At 41.0% G+C, this 11,231-nt stretch overlaps 1 protein-coding gene across 4 annotated transcripts; it reads right to left on the bottom strand.

The window, feature by feature from the left end:
• Positions 1-3,010: 3,010 nt before the first annotated feature.
• Positions 3,011-9,047, bottom strand: LOC106583230 (uncharacterized). Of its 4 annotated transcripts, XM_014167168.3 has the most exons (7): positions 8,884-9,047; positions 4,554-4,698; positions 4,300-4,399; positions 4,045-4,080; positions 3,880-3,933; positions 3,619-3,694; positions 3,011-3,351 (listed from the first exon to the last, which is right to left on the bottom strand). In XM_014167168.3, the coding sequence occupies exons 2-7, from the start codon at positions 4,659-4,661 to the stop codon at positions 3,333-3,335; spliced, it is 393 nt and encodes a 130-aa protein (XP_014022643.1). In that variant the 5' UTR covers positions 4,662-4,698; positions 8,884-9,047; the 3' UTR covers positions 3,011-3,332. The 4 variants fall into 4 exon arrangements, with proteins under 4 accessions (XP_014022643.1, XP_014022639.1, XP_014022640.1 ...); XM_014167164.3 differs by having other exon boundaries at positions 4,045-4,399; XM_014167165.3 differs by lacking the exon at positions 3,011-3,351 and having other exon boundaries at positions 3,382-3,694; positions 4,198-4,399.
• Between the last annotated feature and the right edge of the window lie 2,184 nt (positions 9,048-11,231).

The raw sequence follows: 11,231 nt of genomic DNA, 5'->3' as shown, positions 1-11,231 counted from the left end.
ATTATCTTTTCAGAGAGGAGAAATCTCGTTGTTTATACGTTCCACAGATCTAGGCCAATAGGAAGGCCTTATGTTGGAAGGTGGAGATGCCTTTTGGACATGTCGCTTGAACCTACCTGTGCATGATCAATTCAGCTATCTCTGTTGGATTAGATAATATTTCATTAATTTGTTTTATTTTTGTTTTATTTATACTGAACCAAAATGTAAACGCAACATGTAAGGTGTTGGTCCCATCTTACATGAGCTTAAATAAAAGATCCCAGAAATGTTCCATATGCACAAAAAGCTTATTTCTCAAGTTTTGTGCACAAATGTGTTTACATCCCTGTTAGTGAACATTTTTCCTTTGCTAAGATGATCCATCCACTTGATAGGTGTGGCATATCAAAAAGTTGATTAAACAGCATGATAATTACACAAGTGCACCTTGGCAGTACATCCAACCGGCTTCACAACCTCAGACCACTTGTAACCACGGCAGCCCAGGACCTCCACATCTGGCTTCTTCACCTGCGGGATCGTCTGAGACCAGCCAACCGGACAGCTGATGAAAGAAATGAGTATTTCTGTCTGTAATAATTTCTCCTTTGTGGGAGAACTAATTCTGATTGGCTGGGCCTAGCTCCCCCATGGCTGTGCCCCTGCCCGGTCATGTGAAATCCATAGATTAGGGCTTAATTCATTTATATAAATTAACTGATTTCTTTATATGAACTGTAACTCTGTAAAATCATTGAAATTGTTGCATTTATACTTTTGTTCAGTATACAGTGCCTTCGGAAAGTATTCAGACCCCTTTTTTTTACATTTTGTTACGTTACCGCTTTATTCTAAAATGTATTAAATTGTTTTTTTCCCTCATCAATCTGCACACAATATCCCATAATGACAAAGCAAAAACAGGTTTTTAGACATTTTGTTTTTTTATTTGTAATAAATTGTAATAAATCACAAGTATTCAGACCCTTTACTCAGTACTTTGTTGAAGCACCTTTGGCAGCAATTACAGCATCGAGTCTTCTCGGGGATAACGCTACAAGCTTGGCACACCTGTATTTGGGGAGTTTCTCCCATTCTTCTCTGCAGATCTTCTCAAGCTCTGTCAGGTTGGATGTGGAGCGTTGCTGCGCAGCTATTTTCAGGTCTCTCCAGAAATGTTTGATCGGGTTAAAGTCCGGGCTCTGGCAGGGCCACTCAAGGACATTGAGACTTGTCCCGAAGCCACTCCTGCGTTGTATTGGCTGTGTGCTTAGGGTCGTTGTCATATTGGAAGGGGAACCTTTGCCCCAGTCTGAGGTCCTGCGCACAGTGGCGCAGGTTTTCATCAAGAATCTCTATACTTATCTCTGTTCCTCTTTCCCTCTCCTGACAAGTCTCCCAGTCCCTGCCGCTGAAAAACATCCCCACAGCCTGATGCTGCCACCCCCATGCTTCAACGTAGGGATGGTGCCAGGTTTCCTTCAGATGTGACGCTTGGCATTGAGGCCAAAGAGTTCAATCTTGGTTTCATCAGACCAGAGAACCTTGTTTCTCATGGTCTGAGAGTCTTTTGGTGCCATTTGGCAAACTTCAAGCTGGCTGTCATGTGCCTTTTACTGAGGAGTGGCTTTCGTCTGGCCATTCTACCATAAAGGCCTGATTGGTGGAGTGCTGCAGAGATGGTTGTCCTTCTGGGAGGTTCTCCCATCTCCACAAAGGAGCTCTGTCAGAGTGACTGAGACCCTTCTCCGATTGCTCAGTTTGGCCGGGCGGTCAGCTCTAGAAAGAGTCTTGGTGGATCCAAACTTCTTCATTTAAGAATGATGGAGGCCACTGTGTTCTTGGGGTCCATCAATGCTGCAGAAATGTTTTGGTACCCTTCCCCAGATCTGTGCCTCAACACAATTCTGTCTCTGACCTCTACGGACAATTCCTTCAACCTCATGGCTTGGTTTTTGCTCTGACATGCACTGTCAACTGTGGAGTCTTCTATATAGACAGGTGTGTGCCTTTCCAAATCATGTCCAATCAATTAAATTTACCACAGGTGAACAACAATCAAGTTGTAGAAACATCTTAAGGATGATCAATGGAAAGAGGATGCTCCTGAGCTCAATTTAGTGTCTCATAGCGAAGGGTTTGAGTACTTCTGTAAAGGTATTTCTGTTTTATAATAAATTAGCAAAAATGTCAAACCTGTTTTCACCTTGCCATTATGGGGTATTGTGTGTGTGTGTGTGTGTGTGTGTGGATTGCTGTGGATAATTATTATTTTTTAATCCATTTTAGAATAAGGCTGTAACAAAATGTGGAAAAAGTCAAGGGTTCTGAATACTTTCCGAAGGCACTGTATTTAGAGGATTGTCAGGGATTGTGGTGCTTCTACCAACACTGAGTTTTTCCTTACAACAGGGCTTTATTACAGATATAAATGCTCCTCAATTTCATCAGCTGTCCGGTTGGCTGGTCTGACGATCCTTCAGGTGATGCCGAATTTGGAGATCTTGGGCTGGCGTGGTTACACGTGGTCTGCGGTTGTGAGGCCGGTTCGACGTACTACCACATTCTCAAAAACGACGTTGGAGGTGGCTTATGGTAGACAAATTAATATTCAATTCTCTGGCAACAGCTCTGGTGGACATTCCTGCAGTCAGCATGTCAATTGCACGCTCCCTCAACTTGAGACATCTGTGGTATTGTGTTGTGTGACAAAACTGCACATTTTAGTGGCCCTGTGTAATGATCATGCCACACCTGTCGGGTGGATGGATTATCTTGGCAAAGGAGAAATGCTCACTAACACATGTAAACTAATTTGTTCACAAAATTGGAGAGATTGAAGCTTTTTGTACATATGGAACATTTCTGGGGTCTTTTATTTCAGCTCATGAAACATGGGACCAACACTTTAAGTGTTGCGTTTTGGTTCTGTGAAGTTTACATTCTTGTCAAAGGGAACGGTGTTCAGAACTGCCTCTGTTTATTTATGTTTGGTGTATATGTATGTTTAAGAAGAGTTAGAGTTAAATTGATTTTAATCAATTTAATGAAAAGTGCTTTAACCAGCATATTAAAGAAAGACACCCTTCATATGGTATAACATACCTAATGTACTACGACCATGTCTAACATAACATTACATTCATTTGTAATACTTTACATGTGTGTTACAGATATTCATTCATTCACCTTTTATAGTGGTGACAAAAAGGAAAAATAGTGGTATCACAGCAAGACAATGGTTTCTTAGTGGTAAATAACGTAACTTAGGATGAATGACGTGTATACAGTCTGGCGTAGTGCAGTCTGCTGTGCGGTGTTTGGTTGGATGAAAGGGACGAGGCGGGACCCTATACACCGGGTACAAATCTGAGCAGAGATGGAACAAGAAAAACATAGCTCAACTCATTGGTCAGATCTGGAAAGATGACAGAGCACCACTAAAAACTGTAGCACAGTAGTCCAGCCTGTACAGGGCTGATAACTCGTACTATCTTAGTTGCTTTCTTTTAGTGATTGTTTAATCATTTAATATGAAGATTCAACTCACTCCATATTAGACCATAATGGTCTCTAACTGACTTTGGAGTGTTGTTTTTGTACTGATTGGTCATTTCATGTAAAAGTCCTACTTGCCTCAGTCTCCCTTTCTTGATGAGAATGCCTCCGCTTGGCTGTGGGTATACCTCCTCCCTCCAGGGCTGAGGGATGGCTATCAACAGCACAGATCAACAAGTTAAACAGGCTTAGTAAACATGTTCCCCAGCATTCTTTAGCCATAATCTCCTTTGGCATTTAGGAATTCCACAAAGTGCCACTAGAGGGCAGACTCTCTCCAGGCTTTGTTTCCCTCTACCCAGCAATAGATCTGTGTAGCATATGTAGCTAGTTACTCACCTGACCCGGAGCTCCTGCGACCCAGGAGGCCCACAAAGACATCATCCATGTCCCCTACGGAAAAAGAGGAGTCTGGTTCTTTAAAAACTTTATCATTACATACTGTATGCAACAGTGCTTATCATTACATAGTGCATCCAAGGTGTTGGATAAGATTTGACTTACTGATCTTACTTCTTCGTGACGGTAGATCATTTACACCTGAAAATAATGATTGCATATTACTGTACAGTATGTTACCACAATCTAAATGCTGCATTTGACTGAATTTGTCTTCAGATGCATTGGTCACAGACAAGCTGCCTTTGATAAACCTACTGTGTATCTGCATAAATCCATAATGCACGCGACCATCCATATTGAAGAGCCAGCTACCAGCAAACAAAGGCTCTTTAGGACCCCGGAGTCCCAGACTCTCACCTGCACTCCTCCTGCCCATCAGACCCACAAAGGTGTCGTCGTGAATGTCCCTGTACCTCTTAAAATTAGTTAAACCACTGCTGAGGTAATATGGGCTGTCCTGGGAAAGCAGAGAGTTTGTATCAATAAATTGACTTCATTTTGAAATACATTTTTTAATTTGTGAGATACAGACCAACGGCTACAAGACCCAATGAAAAGACGGCAAAACCTTAAAATTTCTAAGACTATTTAAATACTAGAGCAGTGTCTACCTGCAGTATTGAGTTGTAGGAGTCCTCTTCACAGTCTGACTCCATGGGACATGAGATGAGGATAACCAAGAAAGTCAATATGGCCTGCGCACAGCCGTGTCTCATCATCTCTCTGCTGTCCAGGTGGGATAGTGTTCTCTGCAAACTGAGGCAGGAGAAAAGACAGCCATGACAACCATGAGAAACAGGGTATGAGCAAAATGTATCTTCAAATGGGTCTAAAAATGCAAATATTTGTACTGAAACATTTTTATTTTTGTATTAATGTATTCGTTTTGTCAAACGAATCCTTTTAATATGAGTATTGGTTCATTTAAAAAATCCAGACGTACAGCTGAATTTATGAGGCTGCTAAGGCTATTATTTTGAGTATTTAAAAAAAACATGAAATTAAGTATTTTGATAGCCTACAGGAAGTATTTTCCAAGCCCCCCCAAACACAAATTGTATTGCACAAATAAATACTGGGATTTACAAATAAATAAAACATAACTGGATGATAAGATTACAATATTCTCCAAATATGAGAGTACACTGATTGACGTTTGGCAACACAAGACGGTATCCCTGACAAATCAATGCAATGTAGGTCTATCTTACTTTTAGCATTATACATATATACAGTGCATTGAAAATAATTCAGACCCTATGGATTTCTTCACATTTTATTGTGTTACAAAGTGTGATTAATTTAATTAATTACATATTTTTTTTCATCAATCTACACAAAATAGTCTAACGTCAAAGTGGATAAAAATGTATAGATGTATATTATAATAATAATAATAAAAAATAGACAAATAACACAATAAAATAACAGTAGCGAGGCTATATACAGGGGGTACCGGTACAGAGTCAATGTGCGGGGGCACCGGTTAGTCGAGGTAATTGAGGTAATATGTGCATGTAGGTAGAGGTAAAGTGACTATGTATGGATAATAAACAGAGTAACAGCAGCGTAAAAATGGGGGTTGGGGACAATGCAAATAGTCCGGTTAGCCATTTGATTAGCTGTTCAGGAGTGTTATGGCTTGGGGGTAGAAGCTGTTAAGAAGCCTTTTGGACGTAGACTTGGCGCTCCGGGACCGCTTGCCGTGACGTAGCAGAGAGAACAGTCTATGACTAGGGTGGCTGGAGTCCTTGGCAATTATTTGGGCCTTCCTCTGACACTACCTGGTATAAAGGTCCTGGATTGCAGGAATTTTGTCCCCAGTGATGTACTGGGCCGTAAGCACTACCCTCTGTAGTGTCTTGCGGTCGGAGGTCGAGCAGTTGCCATACCAGGTGGTGATGCAACCAGTCAGGATGCTCTCGATGGTGCAGCTGTAGAACCTTTTGAGGATATGAGGACCCATTCCAAATGTTTTCAGTCTCCTGAGGGGGAATAGGTTGGTGATGTGGACATCAAGGAACTTTAAGCTCTCAACCTGCTCCAATACAACCCCGTCGATGAGAATGGCGGCGTCCTTGGTCCTCCTTTTCCTGTTGTCCACAATCATCTCCTTTGTCTTGATCACGTTGAGGGTGAGGTTGTTATCATGGTACCACACTGACAGGTCTCTAACCTCCTCCCTATAGGCTGTCTCATCATTGTCGGTGATCAGGCCTACCATTGTTGTGTCGTCGGCAAACTTAATGATGGTGTTGGAGTCATGCTTGGCCATGCAGTCATGGGTGAACAGGGTGTACAGGAGGGGACTGAGCACGCAACCCCTGAGGGGCCCCTGTGTTGAGGATCAGTGTGGCAGATGTGTTGTTACCTACCCTTACCACCTGGGGTTGGCCCGTCAGGAAGTCCAGGATCCAGTTGCAGAGGGAGGTGCTTAGTCCCAGAGTCCTTAGTTTAGTGATGAGCTTTGAGGGCACTATGGTGTTGAATTCTGAGTTGTAGTCAATGAATAGCATTTTCACAAAGGTGTTCCTTTTGTCCAGGTGGGATAGAGCAGTGTGGAGTGCAATAGAGATATGCAAATTGGAGTGGGTCCAGGGTTTCTGGGATGATGGTGTTGATGTGAGCCATGACCAGCCTTTCAAAGCACTTCTTTGCTATAGACGTGAGTGCTACGGGTCGGTAGTCATTTAGGCAGGTTACCTTAGTGTTCTTGGGCACAGGGACTATGGTGGTCTGCTTGAAACATGTTGGTATTACAGACCCAGTCAGGGACAGGTTGAAAATGTTAGTGGAGACACATTTGCCAGTTGGTCAGCACATGCTCAGAGTAAACGTCCTGGTAATCTGCCGGTCCCTGCGGCCTTGTGAATGTTTACCTGTTTAAAGGTCTTATTCACATCGGCTACGGAGAGTGTGATCACACAGTCGTCCGGAACAGCTGATGCTCTCATGCATGCTTCACTGTTGCTTGCCTCGAAGCGATGACAGCTTTGCACACTCTTGGCATTCTCTAAACCAGCTTCATGGGAACCACACATTCAGAGATCATCTGTTCACCTACTCTGCGTCTCACAAAGACAAGGCGGTTGGAACCAAAAATCTAAAAAGTGGACTCATCAGACCAAAGGACAGATTTCCACCGGTCTAATGTCCATTGCTCGTGTTTCTTGGCCCAAGCAAGTCTCTTCTTATTATTGGTGTCCTTTAGTAGCAATTTGCAGCAATTCTACCATGAAGGCCTGATTCACACAGTCTCCTCTGAACAGTTGATGTTGAGATGTGTCTGTTCCTTGAACTCTGAAGCATTTATTTGGGCTGCAATCTGAGGTGCAGTTAACTCTAATGAATTTATCCTTTGCAGCAGCGGTAACTCTGGGTCTTCCTTTCCTATGGCAGTCCTCATGAGAGCCAGGTTCATCATAGTGCCTGATGGTTTTTGCAACTGCACTTAAAGAAACTTTCAAAGTTCTTGAAATTTTCCGCATTGACTTCCATTCATGTCTTAAAGTAATGATGGACTGTCAATTCTTTTTGCTTATTTGAGCTGTTCTTGACATAATATGGACTTGGTCTTTTACCAAATAGGCATATATTCTGTATACCACCCCTACCTTGTCACAACACAACTGATTGCCTCAAAGGCAGAAGAAGGAAAGAAATTCCCCAAATTACCTTTTAAGAAGGCACACCTGTTAATTGAATGCATTCCAGGTGACTACCTCATGAAGCTGGTTGAGAGAATGCCAAGAGTGTGCAAAGCTGTCAAGGCGAAGGATGGCTATTTTGAAGAATCTCAAATATAACATATATTTTGACTTGTTTAACTCTTTTTTTTTGGTTACTACATGATTCCGTATGTGTTATTTCATAGTTGTGATGTCTTCACTATTATTTTACATTGTAGAAAATAGTACAAATAAAGAAAAACCCTTAAATGAGTTGGTGTGTCCAAACTTTTGACCGGTACTGTATGTTTGGAGCAAATCCAACACAACACATCACTGAGTAACTGCCTCCTTATTTTCTAGCATGGTGGTTGCTGCATCATGGTATTGGTATGCTTGACATCGGCAAATACTGGTGGGGTTTTCAGGATAAAATTAAACTGGATGGAGCTAAGTACAGGAGAAATCCTAGAGGAAAACCTGCTTCAGTGTGCTTTACACCAGACACTGTGAGAGGAATTCATGTTTCAGCAGGACAATAACCTACAACGCAAAGTCAAATCTACAATCGAGGTGCTTGCCAAGAAGACAGTGAATGTTCCTGAGTTACCGTTTTTACTTAAATCTGCTTAAAAATCTTTTGCAAGACTTAAAAAATGGCTGTAAAATCATTATCACCAGCATCTTGACAGAGCTTGAAGAAAGAATTTTGAAAATAATAACGGGCAAAAATTGCACAACCCAGGTGTTCAAAGCTGCTGTAGACTTCCCCAAGAAGAATCCCAGCTGTAAATGATGCCAAAGGTATTTTTAACATGTATTGACTTGAGGAGCTGAATACTTATGCAACAACTATATTTTAGTTATTTAATTTGTATTAATCTTTAAAAGAAAATATATTTTTTCTTCCACTTTCACATTAAAGGTTATTTTGTGTAGATTGTTGACAACAAATTACAATTAAATCAATGTTAATCCCACTTTGTAACACAATAACGTGTGAAGAAAAGGGTCTGAAAATACTTTTGCAAGGCACTGAATATGCTATAGCTTTAGTGAGAGCTACCTGTAGACTTTTTAACTAAAAAGACCTCGGCCTTCAAGGAATAATGTCTATCTTTTGACAAGTCATGACAGTTTAGCCAAGAATTTGACACTTTTTTTTAAACGATAAAATAAATAATAATACAAAACAGTAAAAAACGTATTACTTTAAAACTAAAACATTTTTCCCCCCCAAGGATGCATGCATTAACAATACAAAAATGATTACCTTATTGATATTTGTTCAATCTTATGTCGATGACAGAGAGAACCTGATGCTTCTTTTTCCGTGTAGCCCTCCTATGTTCTACAATGAAAAGGAAATGTCCTGTAGAAATTCCACCACAAATGATCTCTCCCAATATCTGCCCGATTATTATAGGTACAGCAGAGCACACATGCTCCAATCAGGGTTCGACCAGCTACCCCAATCTCTCTCTCTCTCTCTAACCATCTCTCTTTCTCACCATCTCTCTCTCTCTCTCTCTTTCTCACCATCTCTCTCTCTCTCTCTCTCTCTCTTTCTCACCATCTCTCTCTCTCTCCCTCACCATCTCTCTCTCTCTCTCTCTCTCACCATCTCTCTCTCTCACCATCTCTCTCCCTCACTATCTCTCTCTCACCATCTCTCTCTCTCTCTCTCTCTCACCATCTTTCTCTCTCTCTCACCATCTCTCTCCCTCTCTCACCATCTTTCTCTCTCTCTCACCATCTTTCTCTCTCTCTCACCATCTTTCTCTCTCTCTCACCATCTCTCTTTCTCTCTCTCTCTTGCTCTCATCATACATAGTAACAGGTGCATAAACATTTGATTATAACCAAAGGATATTGCAATACTCATGACCTTTGTGGTAAAAGGTAGGCTACTGTATGAATAACTAACAGTTAACTCGAGAAGTAGAGAATTGCAATACCATTTTCCAATCCCAATTAATTGTTTCAATAGCACTGGTAATGTAGTGGTTTAGGGGCATTCTAACAGTGCCAAGCCATTGCATTTACAGTAGACAACTGTATGTGGCAAGAGACAGATGCTGTCAACCTAAACTACTTTTTATGCATACTGTATTATCCTCTCAATAAATGGCATACCTCTGAGTAAATGTGTCTTTTGTACCCAGACTTCATCCCAATTATGTCTAGGTCAGTGGATGATTCATTTACATTATTCATGAGGTCAAATTAGGGCCTTACAAGCTCTCTGCGTAAAATGTCTGTCTCAAAATGAACTTAATAATAATGCAACTTTCTTATTGTGTTCAGATAATAGGGAGAGGTGGTGTGGGTTTGAGGTCACCGTTTTTAATAAGATACTATCTCAGCTTGATCAAACAAAATGTTCAATCTTTTCATCTTTCTTTGTCTGATTTGTGCCAAAGAAGTGAAAGTCTCAGTAGTTGGGTGGCCCTGACATTTCCAGGCAAATGAGAAGATGATTGAAAGATGGGGGCAGTCATGACTGTAGCCTCCTACAATCTCGAGACAGAAGGAACAACTTTTAATTAGACCATTGAGGGTGGATGATTGAACCATTGAGTGTGGCGCCATGAGTCTCTATACAGTGAGTATCCAACTGTCCTCTGCATTGAGCATGCTGGAGCAGCTCGCCATTCTAAAGGCTTTCTATAGCATTGTGACTGCGGGAATACGTTTGTAACCTTTATTCACCTTTATCACATATCACAAAAAGGTTTGATGAATCTGTGCGTGTGTGTGTTGGGGGGGCGTCTTGTGGGTGTTTGCATCTCCATCTGCGTCTGTGCTTCTGGTTCTGACTCATAGAGATGTATCAGTCTCTATATGTGGCAGATATCTCGGACAAGGGGGTTGGGGTTTGAATTTTCATTGAAAATAATTGTAATTACTTGTGCTGGAAAAAGTACCCAATTGCCATTCTTGAGTAAAAGTACCTTAATAGAAAATGACTCAAGTAAAAGTGAAGGTCACCCAGCAAAATACTACTTGGGTAAAAGTCTGAAAGTATTTGGTTTTAAACAGGGGCACAACTTTGGTTTTATAAGTGGGGGGACATAATCATTATTATTATTATAAAAACTCCAAACAGCCTACCCGACTGCTCGGAGGCATCCGCACTGTCCAAAAGCACACCGTTGCCTAGTATTGTAACACATTCCAATGTGTCCCCCCTGTCCCCAGTGAAAGCTGCGCCCCTGGTTTGAAATATACATAAGTATCAAAAGTAAATGTAATTGCTAAAATACACATAAGTGTCAAAAGTAAAAGTATGAATAATAAAAAATTCCTTATATTAATAAAACCAAACGGCACAATTTTCTTTTTTTTTTATGGATAGCCAGGGCACACTCTGACACTCAGACATCATTTACAAATTAAGCATTTGTGTTTAGTGAGTCTACCAGATCAAAGGCAGTACGGATTACTAGTGTTGTTCTCTTGATAAGTGTCTGAATTGGATCCTTTTCTGTCCTGCGAAGCATTCAAAATGTAACAAGTACTTTTGGGTGTCAGGGAAAATATATGGAGTAAAAAGTACATTATTTTCTTTAGGAATGTAATGAAGTAAAAGTTGTCAAAAATATAAATAGTAAAGTACAG

Source organism: Salmo salar, chromosome 22 (genome assembly GCF_965601325.2).
Source record: "Salmo salar chromosome 22, fSalSal1, whole genome shotgun sequence".
In the NCBI taxonomy this organism is placed as follows: Eukaryota; Metazoa; Chordata; class Actinopteri; order Salmoniformes; family Salmonidae; genus Salmo; species Salmo salar.
Note: the sequence above shows the minus strand (reverse complement) of the source record. Positions and strands in the feature narration are given on the sequence as shown.